The sequence below is a fragment of the Quercus robur genome, chromosome 6 (assembly GCF_932294415.1).
Source record: "Quercus robur chromosome 6, dhQueRobu3.1, whole genome shotgun sequence".
In the NCBI taxonomy this organism is placed as follows: domain Eukaryota; kingdom Viridiplantae; phylum Streptophyta; class Magnoliopsida; order Fagales; family Fagaceae; genus Quercus; species Quercus robur.
This window is the reverse complement of record NC_065539.1, coordinates 20877501-20902212: the sequence shown is the minus strand read 5'-3', so window position 1 is coordinate 20902212 and position 24712 is coordinate 20877501. Positions and strand designations below refer to the sequence as shown.

At 33.6% G+C, this 24712-nt stretch overlaps 1 protein-coding gene and 1 long non-coding RNA gene across 2 annotated transcripts; one reads left to right on the top strand and one right to left on the bottom strand.

Annotated features, from left to right (window-relative positions):
• Positions 1-7570: 7570 nt before the first annotated feature.
• On the top strand, positions 7571-10250 carry LOC126733209 (uncharacterized). Its single transcript, XM_050436421.1, has one exon. It carries the CDS (start codon positions 7909-7911, stop codon positions 9895-9897), a length of 1989 nt encoding a protein of 662 aa, XP_050292378.1. The 5' UTR covers positions 7571-7908; the 3' UTR covers positions 9898-10250.
• An 819-nt stretch (positions 10251-11069) lies between these two features.
• Positions 11070-17191, bottom strand: LOC126733210 (uncharacterized). The gene is made up of 2 exons (XR_007659642.1): positions 16953-17191; positions 11070-13054 (listed from the first exon to the last, which is right to left on the bottom strand). It is a non-coding gene; the product is annotated as an uncharacterized LOC126733210 (long non-coding RNA).
• Between the last annotated feature and the right edge of the window lie 7521 nt (positions 17192-24712).

Here is a 24712-nt window from a genome sequence, read left to right as displayed (position 1 = left end):
AGGTTAATTCCCTACAAATAATACATACTTAAATGGTGCAACTAAACTTGTCAGCACAATGAATATGATATTACATTAAGAAATTCAATATTCAGAGACTAAATAACAAAATATCCCTAAATAATCAATTTCAATTCATTGAAATAAATTAACTAGTATTTTTAAGTTAAAATAAATAAACCATAAGAAAGGGAAAAAAAAAACCCTAAAATTTTGTAGTATTCAATATAAATAAGCAAGCATTCTAAAATGTAATTTGCTTTCAAAGAATTAAATAATTGCAATCCAAATTGAAAATTTATAACTTAACTTTTCAACTTACGACAGTATTTTCTTCCTCCTGATTTTTCCCTCTTTGATCTATCTCTTATTTTGTTGTTCTACACTTTCAGAACTACATGGCGGGAGAGAGGGAAGGGGGAAAGGTTTGGATGGTAATAATCTTTCATTTTTGGGACAACTTTTAAGAAAAATAAATTATTTTTATTTTTATTTTTATTTTTATTTTTATTTTTATTTTATTAAGATCCTACATTTTTATGTTAAGAGCTTTGTAACTTAGCTGCCATTTCTTAATGTTTCCAAAAAAGAAATTCAGAATTCAAATCCATCTGCATCTATTGTAACCGTTGAATTATTAAAAAAGAAATTTTCATATCATACATTTTTTTCCAAGAAATTTCTGTCCTCTATGGTTAGTTATCTGTGTGTGTGCATGCAAAGTGCCAATCAACAAGTTGTAGCTATAGCTCTCCAAGTTTAAGTTGGAGGCTAGGGTATCCTCCACTGTAGTTTGTTATGAGAGAGAGAGAGAGAGATATGCATTTTTTTTTTTTTTTTTTTAAGTGCGTTGTACAAATTCGTTTGGGTTTGGTAACACTCTGTGAGGGTTAACGCCTATAAGTCTATCGAGTTTCGTGCTTTGAGTGGATTATCAAGAGCAGCCCAAAAAATCCACATTATCCAAAAATATAATATATAAATATAATAAATATGTATTTCCTATGAATAATGGATCTCGAACACTATAAATTTAAATAATGGGTCTTTATTATTATTATTTTTAACAAGTTTAAATAAGTCATGTCTTTGTCAACCCAATATATACAATTATTTAATAAACAGATTGAAATTTATCAAGCATGTATCCAACACAAGACAACTTATTTATTAAGTCTTATATGGATCATGTCCAAAGACGGGGCCATTTTAGGAAAGAAGGCTCCAAAGATTTTATTTTATTTTATTTTATTTTAATTTTTACAAATAGGGCATTTAGACTTCTTTGAAAATCTAACTACTTCGATAGGTGTATGCAATTTCCCATCTCACACACATCAAATTATTACAAAGAAAAATCTCTTGGAGATAGCTACAAAATGTTGACAAGAGATTTTGAATTCCAAGATATCACCACTTCACTTGGGGTTAAAGATTTAAAACAAAAGTATATATATATATATATATATATATTTTGCATAATATATCTAATTAAATTTTAATTTTGGATTTCCAAAACTCACACCTAACTCTCTCTCTTTCTCTCTCAACGATTAAATTGCTCAAATAGATTAAAAAAAAAATTGAAAATATACTGCTAAGTGCTAACCCGCACCTATGATGCCCCATCTCAACAAAAAGATAAACACTTTTTAATTAATAAAAACTTAAGCTTACTTGGTGTACGTTGTTGTATTGAAGTTATTAATCGCCTTAAGAAATGCTGCCAATTCATGATGTACAGACCACCACTACATTGAGGTTTTCAATCAATGATGGAACTAACTATAGAAAAGTTGAGAAATTACCGAAACTTTAAATATTTTAAAATTTGGACCCACAATAACTATACTTGAGCCCCTCAAAAATAAAAAAAATTGATGCAAATAACCAAACAAAAGAATTTGTTAGCTAACCTATCTCTATGATTGTGTATAATGAGATCTTTTGTGCACTGTATTATAGTTAACCTGTCTAGCTTTGGTTGTATTCTGATTGAAATCCAAAGTTAAAAGTTTGGTACTTTCAGATTTGGATGCTGTTGTGAATCGTGATATTATTTGGCTACACCTAAATGACTTGTTTGTGCTTTTTTTTTTATTCATTTTTTTACTTGGCAAAACTATTTAGTTTTTCTATTCGAAGAATATTGCATATAGAAATAGATAATAGATATAACTTTTATTTGATTCGTAGATTATAAAAAATAAAAATAAAATAACTAAAATATTTGATTTTTTTATTTTAAAAAAAATGCAAATGATTAAAAATAATTATGCTGTATATTTTCTTTTGTTGATATATTTTGTTAATGTATACCAAATTGATGCTAGTTTAGATTTTCATAAAAAAATTCTATTGGTTCATACTTGTGCCACCCTAACTAAAATACTAGTTCTAGCCATGTTGTGTGCCAACCACGTTTAATGAGGAAATTATGCCATAATTGAAGAGTTTTGACACAATTATAAAATGAGTTGTGTTCATGTTTATCCATAAAAGTTTTGTTAATAAATGAACTAATGGCAATGGTTAAAATTCAATTAATTTTTCATTAAATAACTTTTTTATATATTTTCAAAAAATAAAATCGAACTATACGCATATATCCAAAATGCACACACAACCATAATAAATTTGTGTGTGTAAACTAATGAATTATTAAAAAATATATTTTCTTCTTCAAAAACTATGCATTACAACTTATGATTGAGTATTTATTAATCCTTAACCAATGAATTGTTACCAAATGCATTATGGACAATAGTTAAATGGGTTAAGCTTGTGTCCAATTTTAGACAAGTGTATGTATTCTAACGTGTCCAGTGCATTCAAGCCATGTCTTGTTTAATGCTCTATATGAGGATGAATCTCATTAATCAGATTCAAGTACTCATTTAACGTGTTTCTGTTGGGTTATAGATTGATCATAGTTAATTAATTCAATTACTCAATAATTAGGTAAAATTATATGCAAATCGTGGAGGTACTAACAAATCATCAAATAAACTAACATATAACGGAAAATAAAATAACACAATGATTTGTTGACAAATGGAGAAAACCTTTTGCAAAGCAAAATCTCCACCGAGTGAATTTCAGGTCACCACTCCCAAGAATCTACTAATTAAGAACAAATAGTTACAAGTATAAGGAATCTTACCACTACCCTGAATTATCAAAAAATGCCAACCTACAGTTAAACATTTCCACCAATCCCCAATTGGACTTGTTCTTGTAGAAGACTTCTTCGCATGCACAAATCCTAGTATGTGACCAACTCCAAGCAACTGAAAGATTGTTGTTGGCTGCAAAGTTCTTCACTTCAAAGCACGTTGAAGATCTGTAAGCACTTGATTACAAAACCATAAAGCACACAAATGCAGTTGCTTCTCACAGAGTGTATGAGTTCTCTAATTGGGTCTTCATATCTTTAATGACTTAAAAATAAGCCTTATATATAGTCTAGAGTTGTAGAGAATGAAACCCTACCAATCCAAGTCATTATGAGCCAAAATTCAGATCTGAGAATTATGAAATCGTAGATCTCGATAGATCAAGCTTGTGTCAAGACTAGTGTCGAAAAATACTAAAATTTATTTTATTTATTTATTTCTTGGATCAATCTTTATATCTTCAAAGATACCACTTATGATGTAAACTTTGCATACTTCTTGATACATTAAATCCAACTTAAATCTATCCAACTACAAGTAAAATACGTTTTGTCAAAAAATAAGCCAATATATAGAAAATATGACCTAAACAATTTTTTTAAAAAAATACTAAATTAATAATGCGTAAAAAAGGATCTTTCTACACGGTGCCTTAAAAAAAGGGTAAGACTTCATGACCATTTCTTTTCAAAAAAGAAAAGGCTTCTATCTTTATAACATTTTCACAATACTTTCACAATAAATCTCAGATGGTAAGTTGTTACCGGTTCTAATTTGAATTCACTACTTAAGTTACTTTTTTGCCTAACCATAATAGCCAGTAACAAGCTCTCATTTAAAATTTATTGTGAAAATATTGTGAACATAAAATTTTATTTTATTTTTTAATTTCACCTCCTTAGAAGTCAGAAAATCTACCATGTCATTAATTTACTTCCAATTTATAATATCGAGTCAATAAAAAGATTGTGCTAATATTGAGAGCTATTGCCTTATTGGCTGCCATATTTTGTCATCTCGTTACACTTTTTTCTTAGACTAATTAATGTCTCGATCGGCCTGAAGTAATCGTTGGAGCTATGGAGTATATTCATAAATTCCTTGCGTTTGTTTTTGTTTTTGGTTTTTTTAGAGTTTGTCTTTCTCCCTACCATTGATGAACATATATACGTGCGCACGTTACCTGCAGAATATATACATGCAGACAAAATATACTTTTTTTTTTTTTTTTTTTTTTTTTGTGTGTTTCGCAAACAAAATATACTTGTCTCTATCATATTCCATGTTTTTCTGCAGATATTTGTGAACGTGCTTCGTTTGCTTCCATTTAATTTTCATTCGACATGTTGTTAGGGCTTAATTTTTTAGGTTCAGTTTTTCTAAAATTTCACTCTTTCAAAGTTACTTTTTTTTTTTGAGGGATACGTTTTAGGTAATTATAACTTTTATTTGTCTCACTAAAACCAAAAACACAGCTAGAGCTTTCCAAAAAAAAAAAAAAAAAAAAAAAAAATTCTAGGTATAATTGTATTTTTACTCAATTTATTTTTAAATTAAATATGTCATGAAAACAATCTAACTCAAACACACAAGCCCAACGCCTTTTAAGTGTAGAATAATCAGAACCTGTCCTTCATGGTTACCTAAAGGTGATCTACAAACAGTTCTCCCACTTCTTCGTCCCCTTTTTTTTAAATATATATTTATAGACTGATCCTTAAATAAATATTTCTATTTTCCAAGTAACAGAGAAGCACCTACTCCTTAAAAAATATTTTTTATTTTTTATTTTACAAGAAACAGAAACACCTCCATAATAACCCAGCCAATAAGAAAAGAAAAGAAGGTCAGAAGTCATAAATTGACCAAATCAATTAGCTAGCTAGTAGCGAAAACTAATTAAAACCATATGTATAAGATTGAATTAAAACCATACTCCATACATATAAGATTGACTTTCAACAAAGATGCTTAATATTACGCGTGGGGTAGCACTACGGAATTGCCAGCTCTAGGACTAGGCAATTTTCCCTTAATTATTTAATATCTCTACTTTTGATGTAAAATATAACATGAATCACGTTAACCCAATTAGTACCAAATTAATTAATACAACGAAGTGCATGTTAAGAAAGACACTATAAACATGATAATCAAAAAATACACATTTCCCGGACAAGATTCCTAAACTATCTCAACCATATATATATAGTTTAATAATTTACTATTATAATTTGACAGCTTGCAGTATCAATTAAGCTACTAATCTCGTACTATATATATAGTCTTCCTCCTCCTGTAATATGATAACAACAACAATAATTAATGATGAGAAAACAGCTTCTCTAAGAAATCAAGTTTTTTTCTAGTGATCATGTCCTTTTCGTCTTCAATTCGCCTATAAAGATTTCTAAGCTACAAAATTAATTAAGGGGGGCAACCTTCTTTTTCCTGTCTTTATTTCGAACCTGTTCCTTCTTCCCATGTGATACATTCAGACAAGAATTTGGCTGTTACGGTGGAAGGTTTGGTAATTTACTGGTATTACTATTATAACTAATAATACCTGTATTACTGTATAATTTCCTTTTGAATTTATGCATTAGGGGCTGGGGACTAGGGGATTATGGTAGGTGGTAACCTTCTCATTCCTTAATCCATTCCCTCCATGCATTGATTTTAAAACCTTTTTGTTTGCTGGAGAGATTAGTATCACAACACCGGCCACCACCACCACCATCTCCTCCACGCTCCACCCCCCTCCCAATTTTATAACCCGAATAGATGAGGATGGTATCAGGTACATTTCATTAGGGATATTTTTAACGGTTTTATGGTTGGTACAATATGGTATTACAATCCTACATCAAACAATGCAACCATCTCTACAACAAACCATCCTTTTATGGGTGAAATAAAGTGAATGAGAGCGTATCATCTTACGGTGAGATCATATTTATATACTTACAAAGGCACCATTTGATTACAAATATTAGTATATTTTTATGGTTATTCTTAAGACTTAAATAATGCAACTATCTCTAAAACAAACCATCCTCTTGTGGGTGATCTAAAGTGAATGAGAGGGTATCATCTTACGGTGAGATCATCTTTATATACTTAAAAACGCACCATTTGATTACAAAGATTAGTATATTTTTGTGGTTATTCTTAAAACTTAAATATTGAAGGATTTCTATTAATTATATCCTTATGTGATTAAAAAAATGTTCATATCAGTATAATGATCAGTATGGTACGGTATTGACAACTTTCATTGTGTCTTCTTTAAGAATTACAACCCTACATCAATCAATGCAACCTTTTCTAAAACAAATTATCCTTTTTGTGGGTGTAATAAAGTAAATGAGAATATATCATCTAATGGTGTGATCATCTTCATATACCTACAATGACACCATTTGATTAATGGTGTAAGTGGAATTTAAACTTTAAATCTCTTATTCGATAACAAAAAAATTTATTTTTTTATTTTTTTATTTTATAAGAAAATGTGTTATTAGTTAAACTAATTGAAACTCACAAATCCTTTCTATATCGATGTAAACAGGTGGAGAATAACATGATTTTGCTTATTCTGTTTGGCTCTTTTTATTTTAATGCTCAATTTCTTTTAGCTTATTTAACTTGTTTTCATATGCAAAAGAAAACTATTAAAAAATAACATTTTTATACCATTATTTAACTTATTTTTTAAGCAAAAAGAGTCAAATAAGATATACCAAACCAACACTTAAGCGAAAGTACATTATACGATATATGTTTATTTCCATCTTTATCTTATAAAAAATTACTAATCTTATCTTATCTTATAATTAAAAGGGATCAATAAAATGATTGGTAGACCAGGTATTCTATCTTCCTCTCCAGAATGGAAAAATATATTGATTCTAAAAAAATTAAATAAAAAAAGTAAGGCAAAATATAATTGGAAACGTACACCAAAATACCCAATCAGGGCTAACAGCAACCCACACCGCATCGGGACCTAGAGGGGACCCGGTGGGACAGGTCGTTAGAAAAGAGAGGACAACACTATTGATGCTAACAGTTTATTGTCTTTTCTTTTTAATTTATTGAAATTCAATTAATTCTATTTACATAATTTAAGCTACAATCCAAAGTCCCACACCCAGTCAGATTTTTCCGTCCATACTCCATAGGAAATAATTTTTTGTCTTTTCTTTTAATGTATTGAAACACATTTAATTGACTAGAAAAAAAAAAGAAAAAAAAAATTAACCAAGTCAGGCAAAGGAAATGAAAGATAAGAAGAAACTCGCATTTGACCTTATTAAAAAAAAAAAAAAAAAAAAAAAAAAAAAAAAGACCTTATAAAAATAAGACCCATTCCACCATTAGAGAGTAAACTCTCTTCCAAAGCCAGCAAAATAGAAAGAAAAAAAAAACTGTAGCCCAAATCAAAGCCCAATTTCCAAGCGTCACCTGACTCTTTAGTTTTTTTTATTATGCTGGTAGGTAAACCCTGACCCATATCATCAAACACTTGGCCAATTCATTCATTCGTACATCTCATCTCCACCTCACCCTTTGAAGTTTTAGTTACTTTAATTCCTCTCCGTCTATCAGGGACAAAAACTATTCCAAAAACCAAGCCAACCCATCGTCTTTCCTTGATCTGATCTCTAGTTACCTAGAGTCAACCACAACAGAGACTTTTGGTTTTTGGGGTTGGTCCGCCGTGGTGGGCATGGCGGACTTAGTGAAACAAATCTTGGCAAAGCCGATCCAATTAGCTGACCAAGTGAGCAAGGCTGCTGATGAGGCTTCTGCTTTCAAGCAAGATTGTGGGGAGCTCAAATCCAAAGCTGAGAAGCTAGCTGGGCTGCTCCGCCAGGCTGCTAGAGCTAGCTCCGACCTCTATGAGCGCCCCACAAGGCGGATTATCGAAGACACGGAACAAGTCCTCGAAAAGGCCTTGTCCCTTGTGCTCAAATGCCGTGCCAACGGCATCATGAAGCGTGTCTTCACCATCATCCCCACTGCTGCCTTTCGCAAAATGTCTTCCCAGCTTGAGAACTCCATTGGAGATGTCTCGTGGCTGCTCCGAGTATCAGCTCCGGCTGGGGATCGCGGTGGCGAGTACTTAGGGCTGCCTCCTATAGCAGCAAACGAGCCAATTTTGTGTCTGATTTGGGAACAGATTGCGATTCTTTATACGGGTTCGCTTGAGGACCGATCAGATGCAGCTGCTTCATTGGTTTCGCTTGCTAGGGACAATGATCGGTATGGGAAGCTTATCATAGAGGAAGGCGGGGTTTTACCCTTGTTAAAATTGGTCAAAGAGGGGAAAATTGATGGGCAAGAGAACGCTGCCAAGGCTATTGGGCTACTGGGACGCGACCCTGAAAGTGTAGAACACATGATTCATGCCGGCGTGTGTACTGTGTTTGCGAAAATCCTCAAAGAAGGTCCAATGAAAGTGCAAGGTGTTGTGGCTTGGGCCGTTTCGGAGCTTGTGGCTAATTACCCCAAGTGCCAAGATCTTTTTGCCCAGCACAACATAATTCGATTGCTGGTGAGTCATCTTGCATTTGAGACAGTTCAAGAGCATAGTAAGTATGCTATTACTAGCATCAAAGCCGCAACAATTCATGCGCTTGTCATGGCAAGCAATAATAATCCAAACCCCAAGAACATGAGCCAGGTGCATGACGAGGATGACAAGCAATTTTACGGTCAAATTCCTCACCCCTTGGGGAATAAGAGCCCAAGTCAGATGCACAATTTGGTGACTACTACCATGGCCATGAGGTCACAGTCCAAGCCACTCGAACCGCAGGGGAATGATTCAACTCAAATCAGCAGCCATCCCACAAGCAGCAACCACGACAATGCGAAGCAGAATCTTCAAGTCCATCAACCCCAACATCAGCAAAATGTTTCTCTTCCAGGGGCTAGTCTTAAGGGTAGGGAAACGGAAGACCCTGCTACCAAGGCCTACATGAAAGCAATGTCAGCAAGAGCCCTTTGGCATCTTTCCAAAGAAAACTCGGCCATTTGCCGCAGCATCACTGAATCAAGAGCGCTGTTATGCTTTGCAGTTCTCCTGGAGAAAGGGCCCGATGATGTTAAATACAATTCTGCCATGGCATTGATGGAGATCACTGCAGTGGCAGAGAAAGATGCTGAACTGAGAAGATCTGCCTTCAAGCCCAATTCACCCGCCTGCAAAGCTGTTGTTGATCAAATGCTAATGCTTATTGAGAGGGAAGACCCAGACCTCCTTATCCCATGTGTCAAGGCTATTGGAAATTTGGCAAGGACATTCAGAGCAACAGAGACAAGAATTATTGCCCCGCTGGTGCAGCTTCTCGATGAGCGAGAAGCTGAGGTTTGCAGAGAGGCTTCAATTGCCCTCACAAAATTCGCCTGCTCAGATAACTACCTCCACATTGATCACTCAAAGGCAATAATAAGTGCCGGAGGGGCAAGGCACTTGATCCAGCTGGTGTATTTTGGAGAACAAATTGTTCAAATTTCAGCATTGGCACTTCTATGCTACATTGCGTTGCATGTGCCAGACAGCAAGGAACTTGCTGAGGCCGAGGTGCTCACTGTGCTGGAATGGGCATCCAAACAATCCTCCATGACCCAGGATGAAACACTGGACCTATTGTTACAAGAGGCCAAGGGCAGGTTGGAGCTTTACCCCAGAAATGCAAAGGGACTCCCTTGATCCAATCAATAACAGACTCTGTTGTTGAAACCACCCCCCCCCCCCCCCCCAAAAAAAAAAAAAAAAGAAAAAAAAAAAAAAAACGTTCCCTATAATTTTCTCTGTTTAATCATTCTCATGGAGTGTACATACATTTCATTCCATTGTCTTATGTAATTGTTTAGATGTACTTTCAATCATCAGAGCTTTGTCTTGTTGATTCTTCTTCTTCCTCCTGATTTGCCTACCTTCATGTAAACACCCATTTCTTGATGTTGAACTGTAGTTGGTCGCAATGCCATAGGGTGGTTTATGGAAACAACAATGTTATACACACAACATTTTCTAACGTGTTAAGTAGTAAATTATGATTAGCGCTTTTACTGTAGACCAATTACAAACTGTAAGCTCAACAATTGTTTAAAATATTATGAAATTTTATTGTGTCTGTAGATTTATTGTTATGGAAATTCAGGATAGTTGGATACTGAGCATATGAATCATCAAAGAATGCGGGTTTAGCAGTTAAATTGTTCCCCCCTTCCCCCCTGCCCATTTGTCTTCCACTTAGAATTTGAAATAGACTCAATTTTACAGTGGATGACCAATCTAAACCCTGGAGGCTAAAAGTATGTTATAATAAGTCTGAACACTTGGCGTGTAAGGTAATTCCCTGCTCTTTATTCTATATTTTAGGACCTCTCCACGTGAATCACAATATGCTGTCTTTAACAATTTTCTTGATGTTTTCCTATGGGTGGTAGTCCGCAACTTTGCATAATTGGAGGGTGATACTTTAGCTGAGGTGGAAAAGCTAGAAAAGAAAATAAGGTGGGGAAAGGATTTCTAAGTTCTCATCCAAACAACCAGACTTTTGAACTTTTCTTAAAAGTATTTTTTTCAAATAATGGAGCACTTGATCGAACGAATTATTTGGGAGAAAATTTCAGTCTCAGGGCTAACATCATTTTTAGCTACCCGTTCAAACTTGCTGTTGATCACATTTTCAATGTGATCTTGGGGCTTCTACCATGTGTACCCTATTGAGTAGTACAACAGAAAAACATTCAACTCTCCTTTTAATGATGCCTGTGCTAATGTGACATGCAGTTCATCCTCTCAAGATTTGCGGCATTCTACCGATTACAACCTCCAAGAGGGGATATACTTTAAATTTTATAAGGGAAAAAGAATGGAACAATGACATGAATTCAATTTAGGACAAATAAATCTGCAATGTATTCATACATAGCAGGCAACAAGCCTATCTATATCTATCAAAATCTTGTTTGTACAACCTGAAAGAGCTAATGACAAAAGTGTAGATACCTCATCTTAATGACAAACCATGTAAACCTTCTCCAACTTTTATGATATTGAGATGCTTCTCCCAAAACTTTTCTGGAGTACAGTCATGACAAACATCACAGTCCTGCAATCCTACTCAAAATAAGGACAGATCATATAATTTCCCCTTTTTTTGGGATTGATTACAAATTAAAAATCTTAAATTTTCAAAAGTTATCCTTAAAACCAATTCAAGCTGTACTTTAAGTTTGAGTCAAAATAAGAAAAATTCAAGTAAACTGCACTTTAGACTCTGGGTACTACAAGATCCATCATATGAACATGAAGTAGTAGGTCTTAGGGGAGGAATAAACTTTTTTTTAGAAGGCTTATAAAATGATAGCATTTTTAATCAAATGTATTTATCTCATAAGATTTTTTAAGCAGTTTAGTAAGCTTTTTTGGTGCCAAATTACCTCCTGCAATTCAAATGGAGAGATTTTTATTATCCAAATAAGTTTCAAGTTCTGCTTACGTAAATTTCCATTCCGTCTAGTTGATTAGTACTGCTACAAACGATCTCTTTCACAACATATTTCACAGTTGCTGAGTTGGCATGTTGTTATTGATTTCTATATGGGCCCACCACTAATATCACTTTATTGTCTACTATTAAGTATTAACAACTTGCCACCTCAGTAATTGTGGAAAGAATTGTGAGAAAAATTGTTTCTAGACTTATTTCTAGTTGATAGTCAAGCTGATTTAGAAACTTCAGGGTTTTAATTAAAACTTATTAAAATCTTAGGTTTAATTTGAAACCACCCCAAACTATAGGAGAATTATGTAATTTACCCAAGATAAATAAATATATAATCATAGTCAACACTTAAAAAGGTCCTATATATTGCACAAAACTCCCACTTTTGCAAGGTCTAAGAGAGGTGATTGGTATGCAGTCATATACCCCCATTTTTTTAAAGAGGCTGATTCATAGTCCAAGCACTGAAATTAAAAATTGTATGACTGTACAACCATTATCATGAATCTAATACATGAACCAACTTTCCTGATCCTCTAGCCATAAAAACCACCTATTAGTTTTTTGTTCAACTCTTTAATTTAAATGAAAAATGTGGAAGAAATAAAAGTATTGCAGCAGACTCAAACATTACAGTAATGAAACACCTAAGCAGCCATGTAATGCATCATCATATGATTGATATCACCATGTAAACAGTTTAAAATACATAATACTAAATAGAGAGTGATGTGCTGAGCTCATGCTATGTCTTGCCAACTGCTTTTTTGGGGGTGCCTTCAAGCATAATGTCAACAATATGATTATTCATCCTTGGCATCAAGAGAGCAAGGTTTTCACTGGTCAACTAAATTTTAGTATTTTGCAGCAGTCCAACCTAATGTCAAATAGCCTTCTTCTGTATATAATGAAAATTTCTTTTTATTGAGTACAAATGGCGGAGAACAGGAACATGTGAATTTTGGATTAAGAGGTATCACATGTAAGCTTTATCCCAACATGAAAATATAATAATAAATAAACAAAAAAACCCACATGCCTAACCTCTCCCCTGATAATGTGTGATGAATGAACATTCATGACTTATGGTCAATCCAATATGTGCTCCAGGACTGCTGATAAAAATCCCATATAAAATCAGCTAGGCTAACTAATTTGAGAAGCACGAGGTAGGAAATCTGAAAGGCTAATCTCTAGACAAAGAATAAGAAATCTGAAGCTTAACAATGAAATAAATACATAACATATAAGAAGGTGAACATTCAAAAACTCATCACCAGTAAATACAATAGTGTAGAATACCCAACTGCCATAGCTTGGTCAAATTGAAGAGTCCGTCATGGAGTCACCCTACAAGACAATGTAACAGAATTAGTACACAGTCTCTTAATAATATTTATTAAAATGAAGAAAATAATAGCAATTTCAATATAAAGCTCAACTATCTTGCTTTTTAAGTGTATTATACTGCAGAATATGCCAACCAAAATTTATGGAAAAATATAATTTAAAGCATAATAAATACCAATGCTGAACTCAAACTTATAAGATAATAACCCACAAAACTAGTGAGAACCCAAGGTTTGTTCCCCCCACCCCCCCCCACCCCCCCCCCCCCAACAAAACCCCCCTTTTTTTGCTATGTTATAATATGAGTTCATTGGCACACATTGAAGGGGATTCATGCATAAATTATCCACACCATAATGATATTACTTCTTTGAGATACCATTAGACCATCAATGCAAGTCACTCTAAATATAAGATATAAGAGAAATTTTGATGTCATAGTGTAAATCTCAAAACCATTCTAGCATACACAATGGGCATAACCACAGAAAACGAAGAATTATTTGAATTCAAAAATTCCTTAATGATATGTTAGTTACTTAGTTTGTTTTCCTAAGAAAGTAACATGTCCCCTCATTGATGCCAGTATGAGACACACCCACATGATATCCAATGCAATTTGCAGTTACAATTCTCATACAAATATGATATTGATGAAGCATATATTCACTAGCGTAATTTGGACATTTTGCCAGACCACCATAATGCATTTCCTCAGTACATTACAGTAAACAACATATGGGAATGGGTTAGCCAGCTCCACAAGTAAAGACAGAAAGGACTGAATATACAATTTCTGGACCTGCACATGCTATAATTAAAACCAAAGTGGAGCCATATGTTTTTGAGACTTGACATTGTAAAAAGGGTCAGTCTTGTCAGCTAATAATGCCATACATGCCCACAAGATTCTGTGTGAAATTCCTATGACCTATAAACTTACTGAAGAGATGAAGTGAGTGATCCCCATTTCAATGAAATGAAAAATTATAGCTGAGTCAATAGAATTTGTATAAGTCTACATAGAATTATATGATTTGTTGATGGGGCCAATTCATATTTCAACTTCCCAACTGGCCAAGTCAAGTGGCCCATCCATAACCATCACCTGACAACTCACATCATTGAGTGAATGATTAGGAGACATGCAGATACATCCTCACCAAATATGCAAATCTTTCTCAATAACATAAGCTTCCAGGAGCTAAAAAAATTAGACTGTGAGTACCATTATAGTCAATTAAACTAGCCGCATGAATATACAGCTAAAAATTAATGGTATACACAAATTGACCAAAGCCACCCTCTCATGATACCACCCTAAAATAGCTCTTAAATTTCTAGCATTAAACCCTCATGTAAAGTAAGGGAGATAAATTTGCTGCTCAGAGCCAAAGGCGGCAGTGATGACACAGAACCTGCATAAAACAGGACATATATTTATGGTTAAATTATGAGAATAGTATCACACCTCCTCAAGAAACATGCAATGTGTAAACACATGAACACTAGAAAGGTTAATCATGTGCCACATATGTATTGTAACAGTTTTATTTCCATTTAATGGGTTAATTCTAAACAACTCTGTCATTGACCCGGCAAAAAAAGAGATATATATATATATATATATATATATAAGATTTGGATCAGGAAAATGGTAATGGATTAACCTCTATTCCCCACCCTCTGCAGGGACCGAGGGGAAAAAAAATGATAGGTAGGAACCACGCAAAGAAATTACAACAAAAAATACTTAGATATCTATTTTCTTACTTATGTTTGGATTTCTGTGTCATTTTAGTGGCATTCTACAATAAATAGAAATTACAACAAAAAATACTTAAATATCTATTTTCTTACTTATGTTTGGATTTTTGTGTCATTTTAGTGGCATTCTACAATAAATACATTTTAAAAAATCATGCAGTCTTCCTCCTTTCCAGCTCTGAATCAAATGGAAAATTATGGACAGAAAAGTTTGATCAGAATGATTAAAGAACTGCATCTCATTCCTTCAGGGTGCAACCATCAAATCAGTCCATGCTTTCTTTGGCTACTAAAGTGGGAGAAGGAGGTAGGAGGCTAAAGCGATCATGTATGTATTGATAAGAGATACTAAAACTTTATGCTTCACTAAAAGATTGAGTTTCAGCTGCTTCAAAGAAGGTCAACAAAGATGGCAAGTACTTGCCAAACACTCAACTGCACTAGCTCAGCAGATTCCTAAGAGTCAGACCACATCAATAAGTAAATTGTCCTAGAAAGCATTTTAAAACAAAAATTAGCAAATAACAGATTACAACAACAAAAAGAAATGACTCCAAATATAGGTATGCAGCTTATATCAGCCTCTCCAAAAAAAAATTGGGGATAAGGTTACTTATCAAACACCTCTTCCAGATCCCACAAAAAGTGGAATCTTTGTGCACTAGGGTACGACCTTTTTAAAGCTGACAAAGAATAAAATATGAAAATATCAAATTCAGGGAAGCTGGATGAATGATATCTATAAATAGATACACGGTACCTGCACAAGTGCAGTAGATAGGATTCTAATGTATACACGTCAAACACAAGTCCATTATGGAGGTACTGCAATATTGAGTTTTCTGAAACCTACTTCAAGGGAACATCACTCCTAATACTTATAAAAAAAATAAATAAATAAATAAAAAATAAAAAAATCACTCCTAATATCATCATGTAGTCCAACCTAAAAAATGTGTTGATTATCAAACAAGTGTTTTGACTTGCAATTTGCTTGACCAACACAGTAGAGTACTCAGGTTATTCCTCAAATTGGCAGGTACCACACCAAGGGAACATGGCTCCTTATAGCATCATTTAGTCCAACCTGACAAATGCGTTGATATCAATTGTCTGTTTTGACTTGCAATTTGCTTGACCATCACTGTAGAGTACTCAGGTGATTCATTAAATGGGCAGGTACCACACCTCCTATAGGATTCAATGTCCATCTCAAATAGTGCAACTAATATAGATATTACACTCCAAACACCATAACCTTGGCTGGAAGGCCATGAAAGACTTTTCAAATGCCCATTAAAAGTTTTTGAAGGAACTGTTAAACTATACCTAAACACTTGCATACAAACCAATGGATACTTTCCTTGAATATCAAAGAGAAAGAAATTTAACAATAACAACAACAAACACCAAGCTTTTGTCCTAAAATTTTTGGGATCAACCATAAATCCTTAACATACTAGTCAAAGTCAAGCACATGTATTCTTTTCCATCATTCTATTCTATCTAAAGTTACACTCTCTATTACTTCTTTAATTGACACATCCTTTTCCACGCTTCTATTAATTTTATTTTTTGTTCCCTCAATTTGAATCAACTTTAACTTTCTCACTGTTGCATTAATCGCTCTCCCTCTTATCTTTAAGTGAATTTTCTCATTTCAAATCCCATCTTTCTATATATTTACACTTATACACCTTAACTTTCTAATTTTAGCCACGTTTCGATTTATGAAAATGTGCTTCTTAAAAGCCCAACATTCAATACCTTAAATCTTAGTTAATCTAATAGCAATCTTATAAATTTCTCCTATAACTTAATAAGTATTCTACAATCACACTGATACAAAAACATAGAACAGATTTATTGCTAGGTGAAATGCTACAACAAAAAAGTAACAATAGCAATGATGGATTTTCCAATAATTATTATGATCAAATGAACAATGCAAGCTGCAAAGAATTCAAATAACAAAAATGAAAGCTGAAATTGAGACAACAAAATTAAACGATGTTCATATATCACCTATATAAATTATTTCAAAGAAAAAAAAAATAGAGAAATTAAGGCGTCGAAGATTGATAATAATAGTAATAATAAAACTGAGGTAAAAAGAAAGGCGGGAACTCACAGGGACAATGAAATTTTGTCTAAATGAACCGAGTTGTCTAGGGTTTTGTTCCTCCACGATAATGGCGAATTGGAAACGCAATTCACACACAGAGCGCGAGAGAGAGAGAGAGAGAGAGAGAGAGGGATTAAGTTCAAAGTTCAAACGAACCGCTTGTATTTCGCCCCAAAATGCTTACCGCCTGTTATTAGCGTCGTACAGGTATTATATACGTACTAGAAGAACGACGTCGTGGCTCCGCTCGTGTGTGTGTGTATATATATATATGAATTTTTTTATTTTTTATTTTTTTGGAGAAACATATTTATAAGAAATTTGGTAATGAATATCTTTAACTATAAAATTATGCAAAAATATTCTTTTTTTTTCCAAAAGTTTATATGAGGTTGGTTTTTTGTCCCTAACTTTTTTTTTTTTTAAGATTTTTTTTATACAAGATAGAAATTTTATTCTAGTTTAACCTAAGTTTGTATGAGGTTTTGTCCCTAACTTTTTTTTTTTTTTTTTTTGAAATCATTTGACAACCACAGACATACATATTTATGTTTTATACACACTTTTTTATTTGATAAGTTATATATATACATACACATGCCCAAAAAAAAAAAAATTTAGTATTTTCAATCAAAATTATATTTGGTGGCAATTTTTCATAAAATAAATTCATTTTTTACCATTTTCATAGTGCAATTCTTAAAAAGTTTCATTGCAATACAAATTATCAAATTGTATACTAAAGTAAGTAAAAAATATTTGAATTGAACTAATGAAATTTTCAAAAACATGAATGATCCAAAACTTGGAGGAATAAGTTAGGCTCCAAACATATTTGAAACTATATTTACTCTAACCCATAATGTGGCAATTAAAGAGACATTTCATGTGCAGTATTAGTCAAATGATTTTTTTTAATGAGTCAATGGCTTGTTGATCGCCACATAACAGGTTGAAAAAGATAGATCTAAACATATTTGGTGCCAAACTTTATCAAATATTTAACATATATAATAGCACATTTTACAATAAAAATTTGAGAAAAATATAGTTCTATCTCTATAACTACTAGCTTGTAACCCCATGCATATACATAGATACACTTAATATACAATAAGATACATAATATAATTCCTATATATATAATTTAAATACTATTTGTAGGGGCGTGGTTTGGGTCCTAAGCCCAAGAGTTAAAAGGATCTAGGTCTAAAGAGCCCAATACAATGAATTTGTAGAGAGTGAGTCAGAAAACTAGGCTCTAATAAGTTGGATAACAATTATGGTTAGTCCAGATGACCAGAAAGTAAAGATAAACTGGTTTTATACAAAGAAAATCGTTATCGGCATAATCTGAGGAAATTGGTTCTTGTGTATATTTCACTTGAATTTGGTTACAAGTCTAATTCCTGTTGTTACAGTGTTTTCTCTCCACTCTCCGATCCCCTCACAGTGGGGCATCTTTCTCTATTATATACCCCTCTTTTCTTCATCTCCATCGTCCACGTGTAGGTCAAGTTGTTGGCTTTGGCTTTGGCTCTAGCTCTTGTCCCATCAGCACCTTTCTGAAGTTTTTGGAAGTAGTTGTAAGGTTGTTTGCCACTATTCAAGTATCACTACCACATTAATGCGGCCAAAGGGTTAGCTGCAGAGCATTCAATGCGGTGGTAATAGCTTTCCCTTAGATATTTCTTAACTTCCCTTTGTCCTATGTTTCCCCAATGTTTATCCTTATCAGTAGAACCTTTCAAAATGTTGCCCAAAAGGGCAAACCAATCCTTCTGACCTCTGCTTTGCTTAGTCGATGATGCATTCCTCCTCGGACTACCTTCCCAAACCTTCGCAATTATAGTTTTTTCGCGGCACTCTGATTCTTACGTCTTCCCTATCGTCTAGCTGTCCTCGGATCACTAATCGTCCTCGAACAAGGCCCACGGCCCAATACATACTCTTAGGCCTTTCATCCCTACACTATTGATAGCTATTCTTATATTTTGATAACTCTTTAAAAAGTCTTGTAAAAATATTATTAGTTATAAAATGTAAACTGTCCATGTTTATATTATTTTTTTATTTTTTTATTACTTCTAAATTTTTGTTATTGTAAAGCATTTTTTTTTTTTTACGATTTCTTTATTTTAGACTCTTTGGTTTTTATACTCAATAACTCATTTGGATGAATATTTATGATGTGGTCCCACATTTGATTTTAAAATTAGGAAATAAAACTCTCTCTACAAATAAATAACTTAGGATACATGGCGCAAAATTGGACTCTAATTTGAAATTTTAATTGAACTTTCTCTAAGCTTTGTATATTAATATATATATATATATATATATATAGATTAGATAATTTTTTTTTTTTAAGAACATCATTAGACTAATTCAAATATTTGGAGGGCCAACTCTTATTTTTGTAAGCAAAATTTTGAAAATGTTAAAATAATTATCTATATACTAAGGACAATTTCAAAAATGTATGTAGTTCCACCCACACACACACACGTGTGTGTGTGTGGCGGGCGAAAGGTAGATCAGTTAATTAAGACTGGTTTTAATTAAGTTACAGTGTACTCACACAATGAATTTAAAGAGATGGGATGCAAGGTCAACCTTGAAATACCCGTTGTGCAACATGAAACAAAGTTCAAACTTAAATTTTCTATGCGAAGTGGAAATATTCAATTAGAAATAGCGTAGAAATTAGCTAAGTGTTCGTCCTCGAGTTCAGTCCGAGGATGAAAGTACAATTGAATGGTTTCTCTCTTTCTTTTGTTTTTCTTCCCACCATCTCTAGTCCCCCTTGATCCAAGTGCTCCTTGGCTTTATATAAATTAGAAAGGATGCATCTGGATCTTAAATTTGGTGGGTTGAGATAAAATTTTCTTGATGCTTGTCCCATCAAGACCTTGTTAGAAGGTTTCTACAACAAAATATGAGCTATGAGGGACACATTTCATGGTCATTTCTCCATTAATGAGACTAGGTAAATGGTTGTAGTGCATTTAATGTGGATGGGATGGCTGTCTTGTCCTTCCTTTTTCTTCTCTTCCTTATTTAGAACCAAGTTACCTTTGTCTCCCCGGGGATTACACCATGCTTCTTTCATTCCAAATTCTTAGCCTTCCCGAGGTTAAGTGGGAATCCTTGATATCTTCATCAGTAGCATCCTCACAAACTCCTTACTAGTTAAACAAGTTCTCTCTGTATAGTTCCCCTCCTCGGAATTACTCTTATGGCCTCCATTAACTTCCTTTGATCCTCGTCCCCCCCACAATAGCCCCCCAAAACCTCACTCTCCGTTCCCGAATCAGGAGAGAGAGGTTTTGTCTACTTGGAACCATTTCTTCTGATTCCATGCTTTCAGAATATCCCACATGAGAACGTCCTTTCAACTGACTGAAGCACACTCCTAACGCTTTGGAAACCACAATGCCCTTCAATAAATTTTTTAAGTGGCTCGCTATCCCCCACGTTCTACAGTAAGATTAACATCGTACGGTCTTTATTCCCCAACCAAAGGAGCGTGAAAATTGCCCCCACCTTTTCACCCTCTATATATATAGGAAGGTAGGGGACTCCTATCTCCATTTCTTCCTTTTAAGAATAAACAATCACTCCTCACTTTAGATAACTTGCCTAAAGAGCCACTCTTTTCCAAATTTTGTAAGTGCACATTAGTACTATTTTTTTTTTTTAATTCTTCCTTCTTCCTTCGCATTCATAGATTTTTCTCCTCTTTTACCTTTTATCCTTCACACATGGATAGATTTTTTAATTTGGTTGACACTCCCAAACACAAAGAGGAGTTTAAGAGATACTATAGGATCCCTACTAACATATCAATACAACACTGTAACCTAGGTGAATGGCATGAGAAAAGGCATACTGAAGCTGTTGTGATTCCGATGATAGCCTTTATTGAGAGAGGAATGAGGATTCCTATGGGTAGAGTTACTCTATTTAAACTTTGTCCTACTCAATGCGTCTTAAATATGTTTAGGATATTAGGTAGTGTGGACACAATGAACGAAAAAATAGGTATAAACCTCACCTATCACGACATCAATTGGATCTATAGTTGCCAAAAGAATAATGAGGCAAATTACTACCTAAAAACTAGGGTTCTTGTTGTTAGACTGATTTCTTGTCTCCCCAAGACAAACAAAGGCATGGACAAGGACTTTCTTATCGTTTCTGGGGAATGGCATGATGGACCTCATTGCCCAACCACAGATGGCATTCCAAGTGGGATAGTTTAGGGACGTTCTTAAGACTTTGTGTTTTTTAGGAAAGCTACAAATACTTTAAATGCTTATTATTATTACTTTTTATTTCGTTACCCATTAGTTTGATTTTGCTTAAACAGATGATTAACAAAAATTTCTTTTCTTTCTTCAGATAAAAAGGCCACCACCAAAAGACGAGGTTTGGTAAATTTTGATTTACTAAACAAAGTTTTGAGATCCGAGATTTTCCTACACCGAGACGGGAAACTTTGGGCAGTACATGTCATTCTTGGTTTCAAACCTATATCCAACCGACTCCAAGTGTCCAAGCCCGTGATCACGGCCAAGGATTCGCGTCTTGCCTTGGTTAACATCGCCGTTGAGGGCTTTATTTGGAAACCTCCCCCTGCTGGTACACAACCCGTAGACCTCCCCACTTTCAAAGATCCTCAGCTAGTAGCTGAGGAAATCTTATCTTCGGATGACGAAGCTGACACCCAATCCGAAGAAAATAAGAAGATATTTCGGGGGAAAGCACTGAGAGCCTTGTCCATGATGAGGATCTTGAGGTCTTTTACCGTCCAGATGAGACTGAGGGTATAGCATCCAGCTCAAGGTTAACCATAGCTCTTGTTAGTGAAAACCAAGAGTTACCCGAGGTGCCTGAAGCAATGGTGCTAGGAAAAAGGATGCCCGACTTGCTGTCTTTGCTAGAATCCCATGTTGGGACAACCACTACCGAGGTCTCCGTAGTTCCTTATGTATGCGTATAAAACTCCCTCTTAGAGACTTGAACTCCAGCCCTTGCCCCCTCACCCTACAAGCCCTTGTACTTGTGAAATGACCATTGCACTAAGAGTGTGCGATATATATATATATATATATATATATTTAGAATTGATAGTAGACATTATTGGATAATATTAATGGGAAAGAGAAAAAATTGGCATTCGTATACCAAAACAAATGCCTCTTTCTTTTAGCAAGACTTCTAAGTGTTTGAACAAACATGAATACAATAAAAAAAATTATAAAACAAAAAAAAAAGTTTGCCTAAAATAAACTATGATCCCTCTAATTATCTTAAATGAACCAACCTAATTTTTTTTTTTTTTTTTTTTTGAGAAGAAAGATCAAGAACTTTTACTAAGAAAATCCAGCTAAATTAGTTTGGATGACAGAAAAACATTGTGGTGGAACATTTTCATCCACAAAATAAAAGACTAAGATATGTACAGCATACCTGGTAAGATTGTGAGCAACCTTATTACCTTCTCTCTTAACATGAGAATGACGTAATTGATTAAAAAAACTAGAGCATCGTCGCACGCCATTAACCAACACTCCATTGTAGGACAGCACCTCTATGTCATTGAACCAACCTAGTTAGAAAGAGACAACACAATTCAAAATTTAAAAAGGAAGAAAATAAATTATTCTCTAACTTTTGAAAATTAATTAATTAATTAATTATCAATCTACTAAAATTATCCAAAGTATGCACATGCATTCTTACTAAAGTTAAACTAAATGATATTATTACATATTTAGTTATTTACATGCATTTTATTATAATTAATTCTTTGAAAAACCCAATCATAAAGTATTCACAATCACATGCGTTCAACTCTAAATGAAAGAATGCATATGGTTCACTAAAATCTAGATGTGGCTTAATTTTGAGATTTGGTGGTCCAATTTTAGCACTTGAGGTGTCATATTGATCTCTAAGACTTATAGATTTGTTTTTGATTTGGCACTTGAATATCTAACAACAAAAATTGTGATATATTTGTGTCATAAAATGACGTTTTTTCTCATTGTGTGGGGTTAAATGACGATTACTAAATGAGGTGTCGTACTGATCACTATGACTATGAAGTTTCTTTCTGGTCCCTAAATTTTAAAAACTTTTTTTCCTTCTATAAGTATTGTAAAATAATCAATTAATTATCTACTAAAATTTTCCAAAATATACATGTGCATTATTAATAAAGGTAAACTAATAATATTATTACATGTAATTAATTATAATTAATTATAATTAATCCTTTGAAAAATCAATCATAAAATATTCACAATCACATGTGTTCAATTCTAATTATAAGAATGCATATTGTTCTTTTTGTTAAAATCTAGATGTGGCTCTATCTTGAGATTTAGTGGTTTGGTTTTAGCACTTGAGGTGTCGTATGGATCTCTAAGACTTCTAGATTTGTTTTTAATTAACGCTCTATTTGTTTCGATAGAAAATCTTGTGTAAAGATAGTTTTTTGCATTTTCTAGTGTTTGGTAGCATTAGAAAAGATTAGTCAAAGGAAAACTATTTTTGGTCAATAGAAAAAATAATGCTTATTTTTAGAGATTATTTTCCATAAATTTTTTTGGAAAACAACTCTATCTCACAACAAGCTAAATAAGGGAAGTTAAGATATTTTTTTCAACTCATTTAAGATTGCTACCAAACATAGAAAAATGAGAGAGTTTTATAGAAAATACTTAACTCATTTTCTAGAAAACATTATCGTCGAAACAAACAAAGCGAAAGCACTTGAATTTCCAAAGATAAAAATGGTGATTTATTGTTGTCGAACCGTGTGCCTTACCAATCCATCCAACGACCAATTGGTGAAGGATGAGGGGGCACAAATCTTTTATAGCATTCGATTGTAGACCAAGCCCGTTGGTATTGGAACGAATTGTGAAAATCCCTCACAATGCAGCTCCAACGACTCGAACCTATGACCGGGCTATGATACCACTTGTCGGACCGTGTGCCTTACCAATCCATCCAACAACCAATTGGTGATCAATGTAAAACTGCAAGTGCACAGTATCGTAGTTTTATAGTAAAGTGATGAGAAGAGTATCGTCCTCAGGGATTGGTAACTTACTTTTGACAAATACCAAAATTATGCTAATCTCGATTTTATCTAGAGAAGTCACTAAGGTTTTTGTAATTGGAATTCAAAATAAAATTAATTTAAATAAAAGATACGCAGAGAAAAAGAAAGATGTTGCTTGAAAATCAACTTAATGAGAAAGAAACTTCTAGGAAATCGATTTCACCTAATACCTCACTATACTTTACTCATCTAGCTAATTGAATTTAATTCTCTCTGTTTGTTAGCAATTTCCAAACTCTTCCAAAAGCCTCTTTCGACAGTCAATTGGAAACATTCTTGTTCATCAATTTACACAAGAGTATGCAATTTAATAAAGCAAGAAAGCATTAAGACCAACGATTTTAATACTACATAGGTTCATACAAGTCTTTCGATCTCTATATTTACCTATGCTGAAATATTCAAGATCTATCCTATAATTCCCTCTTTCGACAGCAAATCAAAAGATCAAAATCATTTAATTAATGGCTAGTTAATTAGAAGCAATAAGCTTAGAATAAATCAGATAGACATGAAGAGAATTTGTTCAAATTGACATAGAAAAACAAGCATAGTTCGGAACTAGATTACATCGTTTTCCTAGAATAAAGAAAATTTAGTTCATGCTAAAAATTAAATTCAACATAAA